Source organism: Euleptes europaea, chromosome 1 (assembly GCF_029931775.1).
Source record: "Euleptes europaea isolate rEulEur1 chromosome 1, rEulEur1.hap1, whole genome shotgun sequence".
In the NCBI taxonomy this organism is placed as follows: domain Eukaryota; kingdom Metazoa; phylum Chordata; class Lepidosauria; order Squamata; family Sphaerodactylidae; genus Euleptes; species Euleptes europaea.
Window position 1 is genome coordinate 174511265 of NC_079312.1, and position 25631 is coordinate 174536895.

The 25631-nt window shown below is 50.5% G+C and overlaps 1 protein-coding gene and 1 non-coding gene across 2 annotated transcripts; one reads left to right on the plus strand and one right to left on the minus strand.

Annotated features, from left to right (window-relative positions):
- Positions 1–1183: 1183 nt before the first annotated feature.
- Positions 1184–1255, plus strand: TRNAV-GAC (transfer RNA valine (anticodon GAC)). Its single transcript has one exon. It is a non-coding gene; the product is annotated as a tRNA-Val (tRNA).
- An 11607-nt stretch (positions 1256–12862) lies between these two features.
- On the minus strand, positions 12863–15460 carry LOC130493523 (leucine-rich repeat neuronal protein 1-like). Its single transcript, XM_056867283.1, has one exon. The coding sequence runs from the start codon at positions 15458–15460 to the stop codon at positions 12950–12952; it is 2511 nt and encodes an 836-aa protein (XP_056723261.1). The 3' UTR covers positions 12863–12949.
- Between the last annotated feature and the right edge of the window lie 10171 nt (positions 15461–25631).

The following is a 25631-nucleotide window of genomic DNA, read 5'->3' on the forward strand; positions in this document are numbered from 1 at the left end:
AACAATGTATGTAGGCACACCAAGATCTACATAGGTTTGAGCTTCAGGGGCTATGGGGAGAAGGCCTCCACCAGGCCACTGAGTCTGAACCCTATTCAGACCTGTATCATGGTGGAACCCATCAAAAACAATGTATGTAGGCACACCAAGATATACATAGGATTGAGCTTCAGGGGCTATGGGGAGAAGGCCTCCACCAGGCCACTGAGTCTGAACCTTATTCAGACCTCGATCATGGTGGAACCCAGTAGTAATTACAGAGTGGGCAGGGAGAAGCTTTGCTCCCTCTCTCATAGTACCAGAACGTGGGGTCATCTGCTGCAGCTGGAGGGTGAGAGATTCAAAACAGATAAAAGGAAGTATTTCTTCACACAACGCATAGTTAAATGCTGGAACTCCCTGCCCCAGGATATGGTGATGGCTGCCAACTTGGAAGGCTTTAAGAGGGGAGTGGACATGTTCATGGAGGAGAGGGTTACTAGTCCAAATGGGTACCATGGATACTATTCATGATGCATATCTATTATCTCCAGGATCAGAGGAGCATGACTATTATATTAGGTACTATGAAACACAGGCAGGATGCTGCTGCAGTCGTCTTGTTTGTGGGCTTCCTAGAGGCACCTGTTTGGCCACTGTGAGAACAGACTGCAGGACTTGATGGGCCTTGGTCTGATCCAGCATGGCTTTTCTTGTTCTTACCCATGCCAGTTCGACTGGGTCTTCAACTGCCACTAATATTAAGCGGCAGTGGCTTCCTTATTAAAGCAGGATGCCAAGCTGAGTCAGGAAAGCTTCCTCATGACAGAACTGGGACAGGCAATAAATAAACCAATTATTTTATTAATTTGTTTTTATTTACAAAATCTGTACCTCGCCTTTCTGCCCTTACAAGGGCCATGAAAGTGGCTAACAGTATAAAACATGCATAGTAAAAACCATGCATGGTAAAACCCCATTTTAAAACCATTCAAGTCAACCCTCCCCCGAACAAGCATAATTAAAACAATTAAAAACAAAATGGAAAAACATTTTTTAAAAGCCATTAAAACGTTGAACAGGCAGAAGAGAAGCACTGAGGGAATGCCAAGTGAAACAAAAGGTGTTCACCTGCTGATGGAAGGCGGCAACAGAAGGGGACAGACAAGTCACCTTGAGGGTAGAGTTCCAGAGGAGCTCTGGAAGGGGTGTGGCTCAGTGGTAGAGCATCTGCTTGACATGCAGAAGGTCCCAGGTTCAATCCCCGGCATCTCCACTTAAAAGGACTAGGCAAGTAGGTGATGTGAAAGACCTCGACCTGAGACCCTAGCAAGCCGCTGCCGGTTTGAGTAGACAATACATTCCTCCTAAACATATGTTACTAGTTGAAATAGGGTTGCCAGGTCCCTCTTCTCCACCGGTGGAAGGTCTTTGGAGCGGAGCCTGAGGAGGGCGGGGTTTGGGTAGGGGAGGGAGTTCAGTGCCATAGAGTCCAATTGCCAAAGCGGCCATTTTCTCCAGGGGAACTGATCTCTATCGGCTGAGATCAGTTGTAATAGCAGGAGATCTCCAGCTAGTACCTGGAGGTTGAGCAATCAAAATATACACCACCTCACTATTACACACAGTCAGGAAATTAGTATGGAGTCAGCTAGTTAATTTCAAGTCAATCACAGACACAAAATACTCCAGAACTTAACAATTTATCACATAGGTGCAAAAGTGCAGTGAAAGACTTACAACTTACAACATACAATTCTATATACAATCCTATGTTACCTTATAGGATTGAGAACATAGGATTGTATGTAGAATTGTATGTTGTAAGTTGTAAGTCTTTCACTGCACTTTTGCACCTATGTGATAAATTGTTAAGTTCTGGTGTATTTTGTGTCTGTGATTGACTTGAAATTAACTAGCCGACTCCATACTAAGTACCTGGAGGTTGGCAACCGTAAGTTGAAAGCAAAGGGACATCCATGTAGGAGAGGGCTTCACTGTTTCCCCCTCTCATTCCTCTCCTTCATTCCCATGTCTCACTTCTGTTGCTTCCTTCCTTACCCCGTTTACATTTTCTCCACGCTGGTGAGAATCAGTCAGGGTTAAGTCTGCTTCAGCCCTTACCTGGGTCAGACTGGAACGGCTTCCTCATGGGGGATTTCCCCCAAACAGAATTTAAAATGCCCCTGCTGTGGGCATATATATACACATATATACAATTACAGATGTATATAATTTTAACGTGGATCTACCACTTCCAACGAGGGTTGCCAGATTCCCCCCTCCCAATCGGCAGGAGGTTTTAGGGGGCTGGGCTGCGATTATGGAACTTCCAGTTTTACTTCCAAAAGCGCCCCCATCGCCACGGCCGATTTAACACTCAAACCCCCAAATGTTGGGGTTTCGAGTGTTAAAGCAGCCGCAGTGATGTGGCGCATCTGGGAGTAAAACCGGATGTTCCGTCATCGTGCGCATGCACCCGGCCCCAGCTCTGGAGCGGCTGGGTGGTTTGACGGGCAACTGCCTGCCAATATCACCCACCTGGCAACCCTACCGCCAACCCAACATCCCCTTCTGCTGCCTACTAGTCTAGACTGTGAGTTTGAGATTTGGCGTCACTGATCCCAAGGGCATGCCACCTGATTTATAACAAGTATCTAGGCCAGAGGTGTCAAACATAAGGCCCACGGGCCAGATCCGGCCCCTGGAGAACTCTTATCCAGCCCGCGAGCCAGCCGAGGCAGCTCACACCCAACCCAAGTGACATTTATCTCATATCCGGCCCTCGTAACAATTGAGTTTGACACTCCTGGTCTCACCCGTCTCTATAGACGGGAGCGCTGCAGACCTCGGTCTTTGCTTTCCTCACTTGAACACGCTTCCCTTTTATATTTGGGGGACTCTGCCGGTTTTGATGGGTCTGTGCTTTTCAGGATTTCTCTTTCTATCTCAGCGGCACTCGGGGTCCTACGAAGCTCCAATTTGGCAGGGATTGGTTGAGGCACGCGGAAAGAGCGGGGCAAAATCTGGGGATTCCACATTGATGCCAGAAGTAGATTCTGGCTCCGGCGAGATTGTTGAAGTAGATCTACAGTGGACTCCTCGACCCCGATCTTCTCCAGTGTTGGCTTGGTTGTGGTCCCTGAGTCAGGGGTGATGAGGAACTTTCCCTGTCTGGTTACCTCTGTACTGGGGCTTGGATCCTGTTTTATTTTTTATGATGAATCTCTCTGGGATCCTGCCCTGTAAATAAATTTATTTTTCAACAAAATCCTTTCTATCGCTGACTCTTTCTTCCACTCGTTTGGGGTTCCGTTACCCTTCGGACTCCTCTTTCTCTATTGCGTCATGTAAGCCGATGTGGTTGGAGAAGTATATTTTACATTAAGACCAATTTCCTGTGAGGGGGGGGAGGGTGCGCGCGCATGTGTGTGCACATACAACACTTGTGTGTGGGCCTGTGTGGTTAACCAGAAGCCTGAGTGCACAGTCCTAAGCAATGTTATATCCTTCTAAGCCCATGGACTTCAGCGGTTGTAGAAGAGTGTGGCTGTGCTTAGCACTACACTGTTGATCTACTGTGGATTTATACTCAGGTGTGCATGCGCAATATTGGAGCGGGGGACTGCGGTCAAGTCTTGGGCAAGACCGGGAGCCATTGTTGCTTGGTACAAGCGGACAGGTGACCTTATCAACAATTCATTTTGAGGAAAAATAATCCCTAAGCCATTTCTGTTTGTGCAAATATTGTAAAAGTGGCTAGCCTGATCTTGCCAGATCGCAGAAGCTAAGCAGGGTCGACCCTGGCTGGTATTCGGATGGGAGACATCCATGGAATACCAGGGGAGTGATCTGGAGGCAGGCAATGGCAAACCACCTCTCAACGTCTCCTGCCTTGAAAACCCTACTGGGTCACCATAAGTCAGCTGTGACTTGACAGCAAAAAAAGGGGGAAGTGTGTTTAGGGAAAACACGCTAAACAGGAGAAGGGTTAAATGCTGCCTTCCCTAATTTGCAGAAAATACATGCATGTATGGTAGTTCACATGAGCAAAGAGTTAGAAGATCCAGAAAATACTCCTCGGCAGACCAGTGGTCGTTTTTGCCTGGGAGTTTTACCTGAGGCTCGTTGCTTGCTGGATCGGCACTTCCCTGTTGGGAATCTATGCACCAGAGTCTCCAAGCTCAAGTCCCCGCCCCTTGAAATGCTGCTTTGTAGTTGGCTTACTTTGTAGAGCTTACTGTGAGAGAAAATTCCCCCCAAAAAACCCAATTGCTGCATAAAAAAGCATTTTAAGAAGAAAAAAAAATGGATCTGAAACAAAAACAAAAAATGGATCAATCTGAAAGGAAGGGGGTGGAGAAATCCAAACCTCGGTTTTAAAAAGCCTTTCTTCTGCTCAGAAAGAGCTCCGAGGAAGCAGGAAGCATTTGAACCCCCGCCTCTTTACACACTGCTTTGTAATTGGCTGTGAGAGAAATCAAGCTTGTGTGTCCCCCGCTTTGCCTTCTGCACGGGGATTTCACCCAGGCTGTGCTCAGGGGAGAAGGAAGAATCGGGTTAACAGAGGAATGGGAAGTCCCGGGATCTGTGAGGGCTGGCAACGAGGTCATCTCAAATGGACGGAAAACTCATGCATAAATCCAAGGAACAACCAAGACAGACCGTGGGTGAACGTGAGTGACAGTACCCATGCATAAATGCCCCAGTGAGTGGCAGAAACACTGTTCGTGGAAACCTATCAGCACAGTCCTCTTCGGTGGTGAGATCGGTAATGGACTCTACTGGTTGGTCAATGTGGCTGTCGGTCACTTATCTTCCGACTCACTCCCCTTCCCACTTCCCTCATCGGACTGAAACCGTAAGTGCGCGGCACCACAATACACAACCTGAACCACCTTTGAATAACTTATTTCTCCCTATAACTGAGTAGGGTTACCAAGTCCCTCTTCACTACCAGCAGGAGGTTTTGGGGGTAAAGCCTGAGGAGGGTGAGGTTTGGGGAAGGGAGGGACTTCAATCTCATAGAGTCCAACTGCCAAAGTGGCCATTTTCTCCAGGGACACTGATCGCTATCGGCTGTAGATCAGTTGTAATAGCAGGAGATCTCCAGCTAGTACCTGGAGGTTGGCAACCCTATAACTGAGGCTGTACTGGAAGGGAAACAGGTCTTTAACCAACTTCCCCAACATTCCTTTCTCTGGGAAAACAGTCTTCTTTTTCACCAGGAAATGTCACTTTGGGACAGGAAGGTCTGGAGCAAATAGCAAAGGGTGGGGGGAATTTGCAAGTAATGTGTAACTAGGCCCTTGGTAGGGTTGCCAGTCAACCAGGCCTGACTGCTTTTTGGTTCTTGGGCCTGCTGGCATAACACCATCTCCTCCTCCTTTTAAAAATCGTCTTTTCTCCCGCTCTCATAATGCTAGAAGGAGGGGTCATCTGCTGAAACGGGAGGGTGAGAGATCCAAAACAGATAAAAGGAAGTATTTCTTCACACAACGCATAGTTAAATTGTGATGTGGTGATGGCTGTCAACTTGGAAGGCTTGAAGAGGGGAGTGGACATGTTCATGGAGGAGAGGGGTATTCATGGATACTAGTAAAAACATAGTAGTCATGATGCATACCTATTCTCTCCAGGATCAGAGGAGCATGCCTATAATTTTGGGTGCGGAGGAACGCAGGCAGGATGGTGCTGCTGCACTCGTCTTGTTTGTGGCTTCCTAGAGGCCCCTGGTTGGTCACTGTGTGAACAGACTGCTGGACTTGATGGACCTTGGTCTGATCCAGCAGGGCTTTTCTTATATTCTTGTGTTAGAATTTAAGCTTTTCACTCTCGGTGAATGGACAATTGTCGACCAGGTTTCACTCCCAGAGCTTCAAAGACTGTTGGCTTCTGCCCACGGGGCCCATCCAGGAACTGGATATTTTTGGTTTCAAGTGCTGGCAAAGGTTGCGGCATCGATTTCCCACCTTTGAAGCCGAGAACTTTCTGCTCCTAAACACATTTGCTAGGAGGAAGTAAATCCTGTTAATTCTCAGTTAGTTTGCTCCAGAGGGACTTGCTGCATCTCATAAGGTATGCATCAGTGCGCTAACTTCAATAGAAATGATAAAAATGTCAGAGGGAGGCAATGGACCCTTTAAATAACTGTAGTCACAGTTGGGATCAGAAAGGTACATTTGGCACAAGTGAACCAGTCTTCAAGAGGAGTAGGAGTTGGTTTTTATATGTCGAGTTTCTCTACCACTTAAGGAAGAATCAAACTGGCTTACAGTCACCTTCCCCTCCCCACAACAGATACCCTGTGAGGTAGGTGGGGCTGAGAGAGCTCTAAGAGAGCTGTGACTAGCCCAAGGTCACCCAGCTGGCTTCGTGTGGAGGAGTGGGGAAAGTAACCCGGTTCACCAGATTAGCCTCTGCTGCTCATGTGGAGGAGTGGGGAATCAGACCAGGTTCTCCAGATCAGTGTCCACCGCTCCAAACCACCGCTCTTAACCACTACACCACGCTGGCTGGACACCCTATGCGACACCAGGGGAGAGTGTTAAGGTAGACCAAAGACACATCCAAGATGAGTTGTAACAGATTACACTGGAGCTGAGATGGCCCAGGCTAGCCCGATCTCATCAGATCTTAGAAGCTAAGCAGAGTTGGTCCTGGTTAGCATTTGGATGGGAGACCACCAAGGCAGTCCAGGGCTGATACACAGAGGAAGGCAATGGCAAACCACCTCTGACTGTCTCTTGCCTTACCATCAGTTGGCTGTGACTCAATGACACTTTCCACTACCACAGATACCAGGTGGGGCTGAGAGAACTCTAAGAGCTGTGACTAGCCCAAGATCACCCAGCTGGCTTCGTGTGGAGGAGTGGGAAAACCAACCCAGTTCACCAGATTCGTCTCCGCAGCTCATGTGGAGGAGTGGGGAATCAGACCCGGTTCTCCAGATTAGAGTCCGCCGCTCATGAGGAGTGGGGAATCAAATCCGGCTCTCCAGATTAGAGTCCATCGCTCTTAACCACTACACCACACTGGCTCTCCACTTCTACTTTTAGGGTAGAGGCTCTAGCTCTGTGGTAGAGCCTCTGCTTTGCTTACAGAAGGTCCCAGGTTCAATCCTCAGCATCTCCAGTTAAAAGGGCCAAGTAGAAGATGACGTGAAAGAACCTCCACCAGAGACACTGGAGAGGTCGTTCCAGTGAGAGTAGACAACGCCGAGTGAGATAGACCGATGTTCTGATTCAATGTAAGGCAGCATCATACATTCAACCAATTGGAAGCCTTACCTTTGTATTTACAACCCTTGCAAAGTAGGCCAATTCAGGGGGCCATCTACATCACTGGTCCCCAGCGTGGTGCCCATGGGTGCCGCGGTGCCTGCTGACCATTTTTAGAAAGTGAGTGCAGCCATATGGGACTTTTGCCCAGCAGGCTTCTGACTGATCACCGGAGATCTGAACACATGAAGCTGCCTTCTACTGAATCAGACCCTTGGTCCATCAAGGTCAGTATTGTCTACTCAGACTGGCAGCAGCTCTCCAGGGTCTCAGGCAGAGGTCTTTCACATCACCTACTTGCCTAGTCCCATTAACTGGAGATGCTGGGGATTGAACTCCCTCTACATGGGGATAAATCCTGTATTTTCTTACCTGCTCTTTTTTTTTTTTTTACCCAACATTCATGGTTCACCTCTTCCCCCATGAAATCCTCATCACTTCTGTTGCCTACACCAGGGGTCCCCAACTTTTTTGAGCCCGTGGCCACTTTTGGAATTCTGACACAGGTAAGGTTGCCGACTTCCAGGTACTAGTTGGAAATCTCCTGCTATTACAACTAATCTCCGGCTGATAGAGATCAGTTCACCTGGAGAAAATGGCCGCTTTGGCAGTTTTGGACTCTATGGCATTGAAGTCCCTCCCCTCCCTTCCCAAACCCCGCCCTCTTCAAGCTCTGCCCCAAGAACCTCCTGCTGGTGGCGTAGAGGGACCTGGCAACCCTAGACACAAAGCCGTGGTCACAATCACAAAACGGCTGCCGCAGGAGGAGAAAACACAAAATGTCAGAAAGCAAGGTTATATAGAATTCTAATAGTAAGGGTTGCCCAGCTCTGGGTTTGGAAATACCAGGAGATTTTGGGGGTGGAGCCTGAGGAGGGCAGGGTTTGGGGAAGGGAGGGACTTCAATGCCATAGAGTCCAATTGCCAAAGCGGCCCTTTTCTCCAGGTGAACTGATCTCTGTCACTTGGAGATCGGATAGAACAGTGGAAGATCTCCAGCCACCCCCTGGAGGTTGGCAACCCCACTAATAGTAGCTCTTCAGCATTTCAGGCCGAAGCTGTATTTAACAGGACACCTTTTTATCTGCCCAGCCAACCAGCATCCCTGCTGAGCAAAAGCGCTACCTAGCCCCTGCCCACTTTCTGCAGCACTTGGCGGGCACTGGGAAAGGTGTTGGTGGATACCATGGCCCCCACAGGCACCACGTTGGGGACACCTGGGCCTACAGAGTTTAGTATTAGGCTTCATTAGGATCGCCAAACTTGAGCCCTTCAACTGTTGAATTTCTGCTTATCGTGCCATTGTTCGCAGGAGAGGAGCCGGCACAGAACAGGAAAAAGTTGGCCATTCTAAGCCTGCTTTGTGGGGGGGGGGTTCTTGCTCCTCCTCCCCTTCCGTTCCTCAGAGGCTCATTAGCTTCTCGCTTTCGAAATGAGCACAAATTCACAGTCGCTGCTGCACTCGTTTCTTTGTTCTTTAATTCATGCGTATATATTTCTGGCCTGTGCCGGTGTTGGCGGGCTGTGTGGGCGGATGCCAAATTTGGCAGCAGAGATGAAAAAAACTTGCTACTCTCCTGGCTCCCTCCTTCCTCCTAGCTCCGAATTCTCAGTTCTCCTGTAAACTCTCCTGCTAGGAGGGTACTCTTTTGGGAGCTGGCGTAGCAATGTGGCCAGCTCCTTCCGCATGTGGCTGTGATCAGGGGGCAAGCTTTCCAGGAGGGTTGCCAACTCTGGGTTGGGAAATTCCTGCCGATTTGGGGAGGGTTGCCAACCTCCAGGTAGTATGCAGAAGGTCCCAGGTTCAATCTTTGGTATCTCCAGTTAAAGGGACTAGGCAAGCAGGAGATGTGAAAGAACTCTGCCTGAGACCCTGGAGAGCCGCTGCCGGTCTGAGTAGACAATACTGACTTTGATGGACCAAGGGTCTGATTCAGTAGAAGGCAGCTTCATGTGTAGTAGCTTGAGATCTCCCACTACTGCAACTGATCTCCAGGTGATAGAGATCAGTTCCCCTGGAGAAAATGGCCACTTTGGCAATTGGACCCGATGGCACTGAAGTCTTTCCCTTCCCCAAACCCCGCCTTCCTTAGGCTCCACCTGAAAAATCTCCAGGTATTTTCCAACTTGCAGCTGGCAACCCTATTTGTGGGGGGGAGCCAGGGGAGGGACCTCAGCCGGTGTAGTGCCTTAGAGTCCACCCTCCAAAGCAGCCACTTTCTCCAGGGAAATTGATTTCTATCGTCTGGACACCAGTTGTCATTCCAGGAAATCTCCAGGCCCCACCTGGAGGTTGGCAACCCTATTTCCAAGTGGAGAGCATAGCTCCCTGGAGGTCCCAGCCCTGGTGCCTCTTGGGGATAAATGTTATTTATTAATTAAAATATTTAGTTCTCCCATTTTCCATTTGTGGTAAGGCTGCTAATTGGAAAGGGGAAAAAGTCCTGCCTCTTTGTGTTTGTTAGGGTTGTGCATATTGATATACCCGGACCGAAAATAAACCCGAAATTAGCCATTTCAGCCATATTCGGGTTTCGGGTAGAACAAATACCAAAACCTGGGAATCTGCCCGAAGCCGAATAGGCAATTCCCGAAAAAAGCCGAATAATTATAATAATTATTATTCGGCTTTTTTGGGTTTGGCTATTTACCTTTGCTCAGATGCTTTCTCCCATTTTTCTAACTTTTGACTTGTTTTGTTAGAGCCCCATAGTTGGGGTCCTTTTGAGGTAGGGGTCGTGTAGTTAATTTGGTCTGACCAAACATCACCTTTCTGTGGATTAATCTGGATCAAGCATAAAGGTTATCTAAAAGACAGGACTCACCCAGTCACTTCTGGAGGGATATACCCTCCAACTAAAAAGAACCGGTTTCAACAGCTGCTCACACCACCAGGCTTCCGAAGGAGACTCCCTCACCCACGCGGACGAGCAGTCTCCTAAGGAACAGCCCTTGTGGTTGAGACTTCAGCTGGCTCCGATATCATCCCCCCCAGAAAACCTGCTCTTAAACTGAAGCTCGCCCCGAGTAGAGGCTTTGTTTCCCCACACCGTGACCATCTTTTGAAATCAGATTTTTGATGACTATAATAAAGGACTGTTCACAGGATGTCATTTGCCACCAAAAGAAATGTTTTCTGTGCCTTATTTTTCTTGCATTTAAGCCGTTTCCCTCAGTTTGGAAGCTAATTTAGATGTGATGCGCCCCAGATACGAAGGGAGCCTCCAGACTCTGAGGCACCAGCCTGCCAATCGGCTACATCCACCAGTCCTCAGCAATGCTGAACTTCTGAACCTGAAAACCAATGGAAAGCTTGGCTCGCAAATGCCTGGATAGGGGCGATCCCTTTGCTGCCCATAAAATTGGACCTTGTGTCCCAAAGTTCACCAAACTTCGGTGACCGTCTAAGGAGACTCCCTTGCAGACACACTGCTAATTTGGTGACTACCTCCGAAAATGCCCCCACAGGAGCTTCAAAAAAAATCTGGATAGACTATAATGGGCCCGAATTTTTTGGGTAAACCCAGAAATAAGCCAAATGCCCATATTTACTGGTATGGGTATTCAGTTTATTCTGTGTTTACCCCCCAAAAATCAGGCCCAACAAACCTGAACCCAAAATTTACCAATTTTTTTTGCACAACCCTATTGTGTATATGTGTGTGTGTGTAAAGTCCTGTCAAGTCGCAGATGACTTATGGCAACCCCAGCAAGGGGCTTTCAAGGCAAATGAGAAACAGAGGTGGTTTGCCATTGCCTTTTTCTGCAGAGTCTTCTTTGGAGGTCTCCCTTCCAAGTACAGACCCTGCTTGGCTTCCAGGATCTGACGAGATTGGGCTATACCATGCCACCTTCCCCTACTCTCCAAGTAATTCCCAACACTACATATTGATAAGGTAGAGGTATGTCTGGTTGCTGAAAACCTCCACCCTGTTCAGGCAAAGATAGCACTGGGGTTTGGTTGGGCTTATCCAGAATTCAGCAAGACATAGGACAGGTTGAGGGCTTAATCAGGACTGGGCCAGGTTTAGCCAGCATGGTGTAGTGGTTAAGAGCAGTGAACTCTAATCTGGTGAACCGGGTTTGATTCCCCACTCCTCCACATGAGCGGCTGACTCTAATCTGGTGAACCGTGTTGGTTTCCCCACTCCTACACATGAAGCCATCTGGGTCACCTTGGGCCACTCACCATTCGCTCTGAACTCTCTCAGCCCCACCTACCTCACAAGGTGTCTGTCGTGGGGAGAGGAAGGGAAGGCGATTGTAAGCCGGTTTGAGACTCATTAAAAGTGGAGAAAATCAGGGTATAAAAACCAACTCTTCTTCTTCTTCTTAGCTCCAGAGCCTGTTTTAACTGCTATGGCACCCCAGACTAGGATATGTGATGTGGTGGTGGAAAGCGCCATCAAGTTACAGCTGACTGGTGACCCCGTAGGGTTTCCAAGGCAAGAGATGAACAGAGGTGGTTTGCCGTTGCCTGCCTCTGTGTAGCAGCCCTGGACTTCCGTGGTGGTCTCCCATTAGGGTCGCCAGCTCTGGGTTGGGAAATACCTGGAGATATGAGGGGTTGAGCCCGAGGAGGGCGGAGTTTGGAGAGGGGAGGGACTTCAATGTCATAGAGTCCAATTGCCAAAGCGGCCATTTTCTCCAGGTGAACTGATGTTCGTTGCCTGGAGATCAGTTGTAATAGTGGGAGATCTGCAGCCACCATCTGGTGGTTGATGACCCTATCTCCCATCCACGTACTAACCAGGGCCGACCCTTCTTAGTTCCTCAGAACCAGGCTAGCCTGGGGGGGGGGCTATCCAGATTGCAGCCCTTTCTTGTAAACTGCGTCAGCCCTTCCACACATGTCTGGGATTAGAGGGAAGGATTTCAGGTCAAAGCATGGGACTCTAGGGTTGCCAGGTTCCTCTTCACCACCAGCGTGAGGTTTTCGGGGCAGAGCCTGAGGAGGGCATGGTTTGGGGAGGGGAGGGACTTCAATGCCGTAGAGTCCAATTGCCAAAGTGGCCATTTTCTCCAGGGGAACTGATCTCTGTTGCCTGGAGATCTGTTGTAATAGCGTGAGATCTCCAGGCACCACCTGGTGGTTGGCAATCCTATGTGACTCCTGCACAGGCCTGTGACCATGTACCATTTTTTTAACGAGCCTGCAGCCCCGCGAGAGAACTTGGCCGGCTACTTCTCAAATGACCACTAGAGGGGAGTATCTCAGCTTTTTTGGTTTGTTTCGAATCAGCAATGTGTGTTCACTCTGGGGTAAAATGCATTAATTCCATTACTCTGCCAGGCTGGTTTCCCCCCGTGGCTGTTTCCGTACTCTCTCCCCAAGGAATACGTCCAAAACACTCTCCGCATTCTCCAACTCAACAACTTTATTCAAAACTTTTTTTGTTTTCTTGCCCCCCAGGGGCTACACTGTCCCAGGGGTCCTGTCATCAGCCGGATACTCCCCTCCCGATTTGGCTACAACTACACAGTGAGGCCTTGGCTAACCCCCCCCCCCAATAATGGGGCTCTCTATGTGGTGGTGCGCTTGGGTGTGCAAGGGGCTAATGTGGAAGGCAAGGACAAGGGTCGGGAAGGCCTGGAACCCCACTCCTATACCCTAAAATCTGTGGGGAGGGGAGGTTTCCTGCCATTGGCCGGAGTCAGAGGTGCGTGGGCCTGCCCATCTCGTATCTCGTTCATGGCTGTTGCCATAGATAGGTCTTGGAAGTATCAATCGGACCAGGAGGGGGTGACAGCAGAAGAGCGTGTCCTACTGTGGCGGGAGGTGTGGGCGGCCGCATGGGCGCAGCCAGTTGTGAAAGTGGCGCCATTGGCATAGGGGGGTCTCCCTCAGCATCCCACAAGCTGATCAGGGGTGGATAGACCTCATTGAGTGGAATGGCGGCCGCGTGCTGCATGTATTTCTTTAGCGAGTGGCGGCATCCTTTCTCCTTGAGCCACCGCGAGGCGTAGAGGAGCAGGAGCACAGCGCTCAGGGCTGCTAGCAAGGAGCCGGTCACCGCAGCCAGGGCTGCGCCACCAGCCCACCCGCCCATTAGTTCCACAGAGAGCGAAGCTTCTTTGGTGGTGACGTTGAGGCAAGAGCGCTGCACGCGAGGCAGGTGTGGAAGGGGCGGAGGGAAGGTGGAGATTGTCAAGGGGTCAGTCGGAGAAGCCGAGGAGCTTCTGGAAGTTGCTAAGGAAAGCATAGCTGCCAAGTGGCCCCCGGGAGATGCTGAAGAGCGTTTGGGAGCTGCCAGCGAGCCAAGAGAAGCACCAGTGGTTGCCAAGACTGTTTCGAAAGGACTCGTGGGAGATGCCAAAGAGCCCGTGGAGACGGCCAAGGATGGGGGAACATCGGTGTAACCACCAGCCTCTGAGGACTTAGGGACAGAGGACATCACGGTGAGGCAAATCTCATAACGGGTGGCTGGCTGCAAGTGCGTGAGATTGAATTCACGGATACCCACCGGGACCCGCGCTGTGTAGCTCAGGTGGGTGTTATGGATGCGCATGGTGGCCGAGGACCATGGCGAAGGAGGAGGTGGCTGGGGGGTTGCTGACACACCGCTCCTCTCATTCCCCTGCCCGTCTGAGAAGGCCATCATCCACTCCACCACCACAAAATGGGACTGCACCTTCTTCGCGAGGACCAGCAGCCTGGCAGGGGTGATGGGTCTTTCGCTGATCACGGCCACTGCCACGCTGCGGCTGGTAGAGCCCAGTCCATTCCATGCCACGCAAGTGTAGATTCCGGAGTCTCCTGGGCTGATCGGGCTGATCTCTAGGGTCCCCCCTACCCTCAGGTGCAGCTTCCCTGTCCCCGTGGTCACTTTTTCCCCAGAAGGTGCTATCCAGTGGAGTTGTGCTGGGGGTTCTGAGCTGACCTGGCAATCCAAAGCTACTGTCGAGCCCGAGGGTACCTCCAGCTGTTCGGGGAGACCCTTGGAGGAGATATCTGGCAAGCAAGCTCCTACCATGCTGTTTTTCAGGACTTCTTGGAGTTGTTGCCCGGCAGCCATCGGAGGTGAGGTGCAGAGAGTGCTTGGGGACTCAATCAACCGTATGGCCCCTGTGGCTAATGGTTGCCAGGCCTCTGGGCAGTCGCAGCGCAGCGGGTTCCCATAAAGACTGAGCTCAGCCAAAGCGGGCAAGGCATCTCTCACCCCTAGTGGGAGGAGACTGAGGGCTGCATTGCTAGCGAGCAACGTGCGAAGAGCAGGCACCTCCTCGAATGCACCGGGATGCAAATACGAGAGACGCGGATTGTTGCACAGTTCAAGTTTGGCCAGCTCTGGGAGGTTCTCGAAAGCGCCTTTGTGAATGCCCGTCAGTTCCTCCATGCTGTTGAGGCTCAATTCCTCCAAGTGCAGCATGTCCTGGAAGTCCCCTGCCTGTACCTCTGCAATAGGGTTCTTGTTGAGATCCAGGAACTTCAAGAGAGGCAGACTTTTCAGGGCCCCGGTGGGGACGTGTGTCAGGTGATTATCAAAGAATGACAAGCTCTCCAGATAGTCCAGCCCTTCGAAAGCGTCAGAGGGGACCTCCCTGAGCTCCATCCCGGCCAAGACGAGGCTGTGAAGTCGTCCCAGCGGCCGGAAGCTACCGGTGTGTAGTTGGGAGATGGGGTTCTCTCCAATCATAAGGATCTCCAAGTTGGGGAGGGAGAGGAACCAGCGGTGGTCGATGGCACGGAGACGATTGGCATTGAGGTGTAGCCGGAGCAGACTGGTCAAACCGGCAAACGCCAAGGACTCGATGGAGGAGATGCGGTTGTGGTTTATATAAAGTTCCTCGAGAGAAGATAGATCACTCAAGCAGTGGTCGGGCAGCTCCTCCACCTGGTTTTCCTCTAAGTAAAGAGTAATGAGGCGGGAGAGATTAGCCAATCCAGCGTCGCTAATTCTGGAAAAGTGGTTCTGTGAGAGGTCGAGCTCCGTCAGATTGGACAGATGCTGAAGCTCCCCGTTGACTTTGGATATCTTGTTGCTCTGCAGCAGAAGGACCTGCGTGTCCGAGGAGAGATTGCTGGGCACGTGAGTTAGCAGCAGGTCGTTGCAATCCACTGTGCGGGCCTCGTGGTAGACGGACTGGGGGGTGAACCATGGACGAGTCTCACAGACGCATTGTGGGGGGCAGGTGTGAGCGCCAGTCAGCGACCCCTGCAGGAGCAGTGCCAACAGGACTTGGAGTGAGAAACAGGACATCGTGCCGTCCCCGGATGAGTCCCCTTGACCACCCAGAGACTGGGGTGTAGCTCCGGAGGGGAAAAGACAATCCCGATCTGTCAGATTCGGATCTAGGGGAGCCTACGAAACAAGGACATCTCTGGAAGAGAAAGAGAGAAGGTATTAGATAGGTATGCAAGAAGAAGGATCCGTATGAGGTTTTGATATGTCCACAGATTCCATGGGCAAGCATGGACTCTGAAACAGAATATGGCCGTGTGCGTCTATAGGCTAACTGGTGTTTTCAAATGGGGATAGGCTTGTGTGGTTTCTCTGTTGCAGCTGCTGATACAGGGCAGCAATGGGGGTTCTGATTGGTGCATTTCCCTGTCTCTTTCTGGTCCCTCAAGTTGGCCACACACACCCCATGCTACCTGTAGCGTTTTTGTTTTTTAAATCAGTAACTGTCTTATTGTTATGGTGTTATAACATAACAATTAGACTGTCAAGTTCTCTGAATTCCCAGCTTTTATTAAAAAGGTAAGCTTCTAGCCCCTTTCCTTATTCAGGTATAAGGGGAAACAGCTAGAGACTTTTTTGGGGGAAATTAAAGCTGGGAATTCAGAGAGAACCTGATAGACCGGTTATCATAATGCTATAACGCTATAACAGATGTCAACTGCCGATTGAAAACAAAAAAAGGGATCTCTGGCTGCTGCAGGGGACTGGGGCAGGGGAAATGGTGCCCATGAGGTTGGGAGCAAAAATATCCAGACGTTCTTATGAACATAGATGCCACCTTGGCTTCCTCTGTCTTTCCCAAGTTTCTGGTTGATACTTGGGCGAGAGACCACTAAGGAAGACTGGGGTTGCCTTGAAAACCCTAAGGGGTTGCCATAAATCACCTGTGACTTGGCCGCACTTTCCACCACCACTGTTCCACATGCCTCTCCGATTCCCTATTTCCTACTGTTCTCTTAGGTCTACTCACGATATACTATATCCATAAAGATCCATTCCCCAACTCGAGCCAAGTTCTTACTATTTACCAATTCTTCATGAACCCCTGCACTTTGAAACAGAATAGGGAAAGAAAACATGCAGTTGTCTGAACGGAGCTTCCATTATTTGCAGCAATAAATTCTGAGCCCTCCGTCTATATATCCTGTTTGAACGCAAGATTTTTCTGTGGATGCCATTTTAGGACACTTACCACACAATTAAAAGATGTGAACAAGTTCCAAAGCTAAAGCAGAGATTATGCAGATTTGGCTTCACCAGTTGGAGAAAAAGAGGTTGTCAGAAGATTGTGTGTGTGTGTGTGTGTGTGTGTGTGTGTAAAGTGCTGTCAAATTGCTGTCGATTTATGGAGACCCCTTATGGGGTGTTCAAGGCAAGAGACTTAACAGAGGTTGTTTGCCATTGCCTTCCTCTGGATAGCAACCCTAGACTTCCTTGGTGGTCTCCCATCCAAATACTAACCAGGGCTGACCCTGCAAAGGTTACATGATGAAAAAACAGAAAGGCTGTTTGCAAAGCTTTCCTCTGCCATTGGCTGAGTTGTTGTGATGTCACAGAAGCCTGGCGGTCTTTCATTGCCAGAACTTTGGTTTGAGTTTGTTAAAATGAGCCCCCATTCCCAGCAACTGGCTGACCTGCCATGATGTCACAGAGTGTTGCCAGACATTCTAACTTGTCAGGGAGGTAACAGGTCATTTGCATGGCAGACAGAAGTTGAATTGTCCCAGGTGTGGATTTCTCCATCACTGGGGATGCCAGGTCCCTCTTCGCCACCGGCGGGAGGTTGTTGGGGTGGAGCCTGAGGAGGGCGGGGTTTGGGGAGGGGAGGGACTTCAATGCCATAGAGTCCAGTTGCCAAAGCTGCCATTTTCTCCAGGCGAATTGATCTCTATTGGCTGGAGATCAGTTGTAACAGCAGGAGATCTCCAGCTAGTACCTGGAGGTTGGCAACCCTATCCATCATATTGCCACAGCTCTTGGAAAAGCCGCACCTCTATCACATTCCCTTGATGTAACGTAACTCCTGCAGTTACCAAAATTCAGTTATGGGTAAAGTATTAAATAAGGTTCCCAACTGGCGTTTTTTTGCACTTCTGGTAGTCATTTGGTTTGCAGGAAGCACCATATGGAGCGTCTCACTGTACGGCCATAACAATTATCACCTGCTAATAACTGCACATAAATCTGCTATTATGGGGACAGGAAGGAAGCTGGTTCGAAGAAATGGCCCTCTTATTGTCAGAGAAGAAGAGGAGGAGCAGGAGGAGTAGGAGTTGGCTTTTATATGCCGATCTACCACTTAAGGGAGTCTCAAACTGGCTTACAATCACCTTCCCTTCCCCTCCCCACAACAGACACCCTGTGAGGTAGGTGGGGCTGAGAAAGCTGTGACTAGCCCAAGGTCACCCAGCAGGCTTCATGTGTAGGGGCGTGGAAACAAATCCAGTTCACCAGATTAGTGTCCACCACTCATGGGGAGGAGTGGGGAATCAAGCCCGGTTCTCCAGATCAGACTCCACCGCTCCAAACCACCACCCTTAACCACTACACCATGCTGACTTCAGGCATAGAAGGAGCTGTGGACCCTGGAGGTTGGCAACCCTCTTTCTAAGGGTGGCTTGCAAGGGCTCCTCTTGGAGGAAAAGTCGGTGTGTCCGTTCCAACTTTTGGAGGCTTGAAGGTGAGCTGTGTGATTCAGAGTACCCGTCCCTCACTCCGAGAAGCAAAATCAATGACCGGTTCCTGAACTCTGGTGCCGCTGATCTGTCCCATCTGTGAAGGATGGGATTTGCGTGACATCGGCAGTCGCAGGAGCAAGGCCTGCTGGGTAACGGGTGACCTAAATAAACCTCTCTGTGGAACAGCTGGGGTCTGACAAACCTCACAGTTTTCTGAGGGGGAGGGACATGACCCCCCTGGAGCGCGGGAGTCGGGATTGTTCAACCATGGGATGCGGCAGGGAGAGGGATGCTTGCTGTGGGGTGGAGAGATCCGAATCCAAACGGGCGTCTGGGAAGCCAGAAACTCATCCTCCAGCAAAGGAAGAAGGAGAAGAGTTGGTTTTTTATATGCTGACTTTATCTACCACTTAAGGAAGAATCAAACCGGCTTACAGTCACTTTCCCTTCCCCTCCCCACAACAGACACCCTGCGAGATAGGTGGGGTTGAGAGAGCGTGACTAGCCCAAGGTCACCCAGCAGGCTTCTTGTGTAGGAGTGGGGAAACCAACCCGGGTCACCAGATTAGCGTCCGCCGCTCACGTGGAGGAGCGGGGAATCGAACCCGGTTCTCCAGATCAGAGTCCGCCGCTCCAAACCACCGCTCTTAACCACCGCACCTCACTGGCTCTCAGGAAGGAGAATGACAGAGTCCATATAAAACTCCTGCCTTTCCAGAGTTGCGTAGAAGGGCCAATTCCACTCTTTGCAACTTCTCCTTAAACTGCAGCACCCCGAAGAGGAAAGCCACATTCTCTGATGCCACTTCTGAAGGTGACATAGAAGCCCGCCCAAGGACCAAGCTACGGATTGTGACTGAGGGATGATAGCGGACCTGTGGGGTTGCCAGCTCTGGGAAATTCCTGGAGATTTGGGAGTGGAGCCTGGGAAAGGAAGGGTTTGGGGAGGGGAGGGACCTCAGCAGGGTATGACGCCATAGAGTCCACCCTCCGAAGCAGCCGTTTTCTCCAGGAGAGCTGGTCTCTGTTGTCTTGTGATACTGGGAGATCTCCAGGCCCCAGCTGGAGATTGGCAACCACAAGTATAAATAAATAAATAAATAAATAAATAAATTAATAAGGGCAGCGCAAGCAGGAATGCAAGGCGCAAAGCCAAGTGGGGACAGCTCCGCAGTCCAGAACGTGACATGAGGGGGAGGCTTAATGGGTAGGGTTGCCAACTTCCGGGTACTAACTGGAGATCTGCTCTTGCAACGGATCTCCAGGAGACAGAGATCAATTCCCCTGGAGAAAATGGCAGCTTCGGCGGATGGACTATGCGGCATTGAAGTCCCCCCCACAAACCCTGCCCTCCTCAGGCGCCGCCCCCAAAATCTCCAGGTATTTCCCAACCCGGAGCTGGCAACCCTGTTAATGAATAGAAAGGAGGCAGCTGAAGCCTGCTCACAGCTCAAGCGGATCTTAAAGAAGAGCCAGCGTGGTGTGGTGGTTAAGAGCGGTGGTTTGGAGCGGCAGACGCTAATCTGGTGAACCAGGCTGGTTTCCCCACTCCTCCGCATGAAGCCTGCTGGGTGACCTTGGGCTAGTCACAGCTCTCTTCGAGCTCTCTCAGCCCCACCTACCTCCCAGGATGTCTGTTGTGGGGAGAAGGGGAAGGTGATTGTCAGCCGGTTTGATTCTTCCTTAAGCGGTAGAGAAAGTTGGCGTATAAAAACCAACTCCTCTTCTTCTTCATCTTAAAGGGACAGCTTAGAGGGACGGGTTTCAAAACCACCTGAGGACCCCCCCCCCTTCGCCACCCTTCCGCTGCCACCGCCCGGCCTCTGAACTGGCACCAGGCCCGGGAGGTGCTGCCATCCAGATCCAGCCGTGCGAGGCGGAGCGTGCGCTCATTTGCACAAGCAGGGCCAAGAGCGGAGGCAGCAGCCCGTCGTGAAGGGGAAAGCTAAAAATAGAGATGTGTCACAGGGAGGGAGAGGCGGCAGAAGGCCTGCAGACGTGGAGTTGGGACTTCACGGGGGCTTGCGTTAGGAAGGGGGGCGGAGGTTGTAGGGCCGTCCTGGAGGGGTCATCGATCCAGCATGGGCACAATACCCACCCTGGCCCTTACGCCTACTGTGGCCTTGTCCTCATTGTGACTGCATGTATGTGTGTGGGGGACGGGGGACGGAGGACATCTGCTTGGGTTGGCTGCTTGCGGTCACTGACCAGGCCTGGGGGGAGGCGCGAGTGGAAATTAAATCAAAAGAGTTTCCGTCTAGACATCAGGAAGAATTTTCTAACGGTTCGAGCGGTTCCTCAGTGGAACAGGCTTCCTCGGGAGGTGGTGGGCTCTCCTTCCCTGGAGGTTTTTAAGCAGAGGCTGGATGGCCATCTGTCAGCAATGCCGATTCTGTGACCTTAGGCAGATGATGAGAGGGAGGGCATCTTGGCCATCTTCTGGGCATGGGGTCGCTGGGGGTGTGGGTGGGGAGGAAGTTGTGAATTTCCTGCATTGTGCAGGGGGTTGGACTAGATGACCCTGGTGGTCCCTTCCAACTCTATGATTCCGTGCCAGCAGGCAATCTTCATCCTGACCCTGCAGTCTCTTCCTGTCTTGGTCTGAGCAGTCGAGAGGCTGGACACAAAAGAAGCCTCGATGGGAAATCTATTTAGGGAAAAGCGGGTCAGGGAGAAGCCAGGATGAGTCACCGAGGAAGTGGACTCTGCCCTACTGTCCAGACTCTGCCCCACCGTCGCCACAGACTGAACCTTCCACTCTGGAAGAACAGCTGCTAGTCTAGGGTTGCCAAGAGGCCTGGAATGAATTAAGAAGAAGAGTTGGGTTTTTATATGTCAACTTTCTCTACCTCTTAAGGGAGAATCAAACTGGCTTACAATCACCTTCCCTTCCCCTTAGGGTGGCCAACCTCTAGGTACTAGCTGGAGCTCTCCTGCTATTACAACTGATCTCCAGCCGACAGAGATCAGTTCACCTGGAGAAAATGGCTGCTTTGGCCATTGGACTCTATGGCATTGAAGTCCCTCCCCAAACCCCACGATCCTCAGGCTCCGCCCAAAAAACCTCCCGCCGGTGGCAAAGAGGGACCTGGCAACCCTACTTCTCCTCCCCACAACCAACACCCTGTGAGGTAGGTGAGGCTGAGAGAGCTCTAAGAGAGCTGTGACTAGCCCAAGGTCACCCAGCTGGCTTCATGTGGAGGAGTGGGGAAACCAGCCTGGTTCACCAGATTAGCGTCTGCCGCTCATGTGGAGGAGTGGGGAACCCGGCTCTCCAGATTAGAGTCCACCACTCCAAACCACCGCTCCAAACCACAGCTCTTAACCACTACACCACACTGGCTCTCAGAATGCCCTGTCTCTTTAACACGTGGAAAGGGGCAGTGGCATCTTCTCATGCCATGGAGGTCAATAACAGCACCTGGTGAATTATCTATTAGGGGCAGGTCATTTTTTTCTCCAGGTTGGTTGGCAAACCTTAGCTTCCAGCTCAGTTCTCAGCATGGCACGTGCATAAGGAGAACCACCTTCTTGTTCTTAGATTTGAGCAATGCTCATGCTAGGGTTGCCAACCTCCAGGTGGTGAAAATTAAACACAAACCTCGTGCTTAAGTAGGAAGTTTAAAAGATAGCAACAAGCACTGATGGCGCACAACTAATTTTTATATATAAGCACAATCCTATCTAAGCATATAACAGTATGCAGAAAGTCCCGAAATCAGTAGATGTAAACACAGTTACAAAACACACCAAGAGGCGAAGCGGCTCCAGTAGACTCGGAGAGGAACCCGGACTGGATTTTTTGTAACGCTAAACACCAAAGTGTGCTAGCGAGATAAAGAACAAGGTTCATCCATTTGAGCCGCAGTTGGAAATTAAATTACTTCATCCCGAGATGGGAAACCGGTAAGACCCATTTCGCCGTGGCGTTACAAAAAACCCAGTCCGGGTTCCTCTCCGAGTCTACTGGAGCCGCTTCGCCTCTTGGTGTGTTTTGTAACTTGGTGTGTTTATATCTACTGATTTCAGGACTTTCTGCATACTGTTATATGCTTAGATAGGATTGTGCTTATAGGATTGTGTTTATATGTAAAAATAAGTTGTGTGCCATCAGTGCTTGTTGCTATCTTTTAAACCTCCAGGTGGTGGCTTGAGATCTCCCGCTACTACAACTGATCTCCCAGTGAGAGAAATCCGTTCCCCTGGAGAAAATGGCCACTTTGGCAATTGGACCCTATGGCATTAAAGTCTCTCCCTTCTCCAAACCTCTGACGGGCGGAAAAGGCATGCATAATCAAAAGGAAGCCCCGAAGCAGTTGGCGGGGGTGGCGGCGGGGAAACGTCCCTGCGTAAAAGGCCTGTGTCTGCCAGTTCTAACCTCCAACAGCCTCTGGTGTGTCGACTTCAATGACTGAATGAAGGGCAGCTATCAGAAGGCGCAGAGGATCCCTGGAAGAAAGAGTTTGAGCAGCTCCGCCCTCTGTTTTCCTTGCCTTTTGCCTTTTGTTGTCTGGTAATTGCCGGCCATTATCGGAAACAAGGCCTCGTGATAACCAGGGTGGACCAGATGCGAAAGCAAACAGGGCTGTTACGGAGAAGGACTGGAGGGGAGCCGATTTTGGCAGACTCCGCCGAGCCGAGCCGCACCTGCCTCATGCCAGCAGCAGCTGCGCCTGCTAGATCGCCTTCTTTTAAATATCTAAAAGAAAACCAAGCATGGGGCGCAGCTGGGGGAAAAGGGCGAGGTGCCCTAGGTGTGCGGCTGGCAGAATGGCTGGCAGGTTTCTCGCGCAGAGGCGCGGTCTTCTGCCACGCAATTCATGCCGTCCAGCTCTTCCATCAAAACAAATGAGTCAAAGGCAGGTCTGTGATTAGATCCCCCCCATCCTTTTAAAAATGCTCCTGCGCCGTTTCATGACTCAAAAACCCTCTCCTACGCTGTCATTAGCCTGCAAAGGGGAAAAGAGGGCCTACCTGTCTCTCCCCCCTCCCCGCGTTGAGTGTAAATTACAGAAGGGGTCGGCTGCCAGTTTTATTTGGCAAAACCACCCAGGGTGAAGAGTAGGCTTGCCAACTTTCATGGAGGAAAAATGTCACATGAACACATACATGAACACATGAAGCTGCCTTATATTGAATCAGACCCTCGGTCCATCAAAGTCAGTATTGTCTACTCTGACCGGCAGTGGCTCTCCAGGGCCTCAGGCAAAGGCCTTTCACATCACCTACTCCCTTTAACTGGAGATGCCGGGGACCTTCTGCATGCCTAGCAGATGCTCTACAAACTGAGCTACAGCCCCTCCCATCCTTTTACCTGTGGAAATGGGCAGTTGGAGTTTTTCGTGGCATGGAGGAAAATAACATCTTGCAAAGTAGCAACGCATCTCATCAGGTCACAGAAACTAAGCAGATTAGGCCCTGGTTAGTATTTTGGATGGGAGACCACCAAGGAAGTCCAGGGGTGCTATGCAGAGGCAGGCAATGGCAAACCTCCTCAGAATGTCTCTTGCTGGAGATCTCCTGCTATTACAACTGATCTCCATCTGATAGAGATCAGTTTCCCTGGAGAAAATGGCCACTTTGGCAATCGGACTCTATGGCGTTGAAGTCCCTCCCCTCCCCAAACCCCACCCTCCTCAGGCACCACCCCAAAAACCTCCCGCCGATGGCGAAGAGGGACCTGGCAACCCTAGGAGGTTGGCAGCCCTACCACAGAAGGATCCACTGGGGATCTCCCAACATCTCCTGTAGTCTGATCCCTTTTATCTCCAGGCCAGGAAAATGAGCCTCCTGCCCAGTTTCGGCACATCAGGCCGTTCTTAACAGTCCAGTGAAAACGAAATGTTGGCAATCCTAATAATTAAGGGAGAGAAACCCTCTCCGCTTCTGTCTTTGATCACTCTAAGGAAGAGGGGCTGCCCCAAACCGCGTCTCCCACCGGGCTGCGATGGAAGCTAGCAGCTGGCGCGGCAGATTGAGTATTTCCCCACAAAACCTGCCTCCCACGCAGATAACGGATGATTTGGGGGAAATCCTCCCCCCCTTGCTGTACGGGAGCTATTTAGGGCAAGTACAAGATGGGGAAACTGAGGCGTTGTGAGCAGCGGAGTGAGCTACGGGCCGGCCTGTCTGGTGGACCTCCCTGTGGGTGGATTCAGTTCGAGGCCCTCTCCTATAAAGGCATGGCTCTTGCTAACCGGGGTGCGAGCATATTTTCACAGCTGCTGTTTGGTGCATCGCTTCGGAGGATCGCCGGGTTGGTCTGCAGTAGAACAGCTACATTTGAGCCCAATCATACCTAGGGTTGCCAACCTCCAGGTACGAGCTGGAGATCTCCCGCTATTACAACTGATTGCCAGCCGGCAGAGATCAGTGCACCTGGAGAAAATGGCTGCTTTGGCAATTGGACTCTATGGCTTTGAAGTCCCTCCCCTCCCCAAACCCTGCCCTCCTGTTCTCTCCAGGTGAACTGATCTCTGTCACCTATCAGTTGTAATAGCGGGAGATCGCCAGCCACCACCTGGAGGTTGTAGATAAAGAACAACAGAATAGCCAAACAACAAATAGTATGCAAGGGTGAGCGTTGCTGTAAATATATCAATTAAGTGCAGCAATGTGCAAATACATGTAACAAGACAAAGCTTGTATACAAAATACAATTATATACAAAATACAAAGGTACAAAAATACAAAATGTCCAAGAGATATCATCCTTTTAGTTCAGTGTGAACCTCATGAAGGTGCCTGCAAGGCTATCCACTTTGTTTGCTATATAGCATGAATTCTTGGACATAAAGAGCTGCTGTAGAGTTCCCTTGACCTGTATCAAGAGTGTAGGAATACAGGGATCCGGTAATCTTCCTGTTTCGATGATTAATCTTCCTCAGAATAGGACGTGGACTGCTCAGTGGCTAGTTCACACATCAGAATGAGAGAAGTGGATAGCCTTGCAGGCACCTTCATCAGGTTCACACTGTGAACTAAAAGGATTATATTTCTTGGATATTTTGTATTTTTGTACCTTTGTATTTTGTATATAATCGTATTTTGTATACAAGCTTTGTCTTGTTACATGTGTTTGCACCTTGCTGCACTTTATTGATATATTTACAACAACGCTCACGCTTGCATACTATTTGTTGTTTGGCTATTCTGTTGTTCTTTATCTACTACCTACATAACAACAGGCCAACTATATTTTGATACCACCTGGAGGTTGGCAACCCTACCTTTAAGGGATACAGGGTTGCTAGCTCTAGGTTGGGAAATTCTTGGAGATTTGGGGGTGGCATCTGGGGAAGGTGGGGTTTGGGGAGGCGAGGGTCTTAAGTGGGGCATAATGCCATACAGCCACCTTCCAAAGCAGACATTTCCCCCCCCAGAGGGACAGATCTCTGTCCTCCTGGAGACCCCAGGAGATCTGCAGCCTGGAAGTTGGCAACCTCATGGACCAATGGCCAGCTGAGCTCCTGCCTCCCAGATGCTTCAACCTGTAGGGAAGCAGACTGTGT

Excerpts from the sequence above, each read along its gene's own strand:
- LOC130493523 (XM_056867283.1), bottom strand. The coding sequence starts at position 15,460 with ATGTCCTGTTTCTCACTCCAAGTCCTGTTGGCACTGCTCCTGCAGGGG.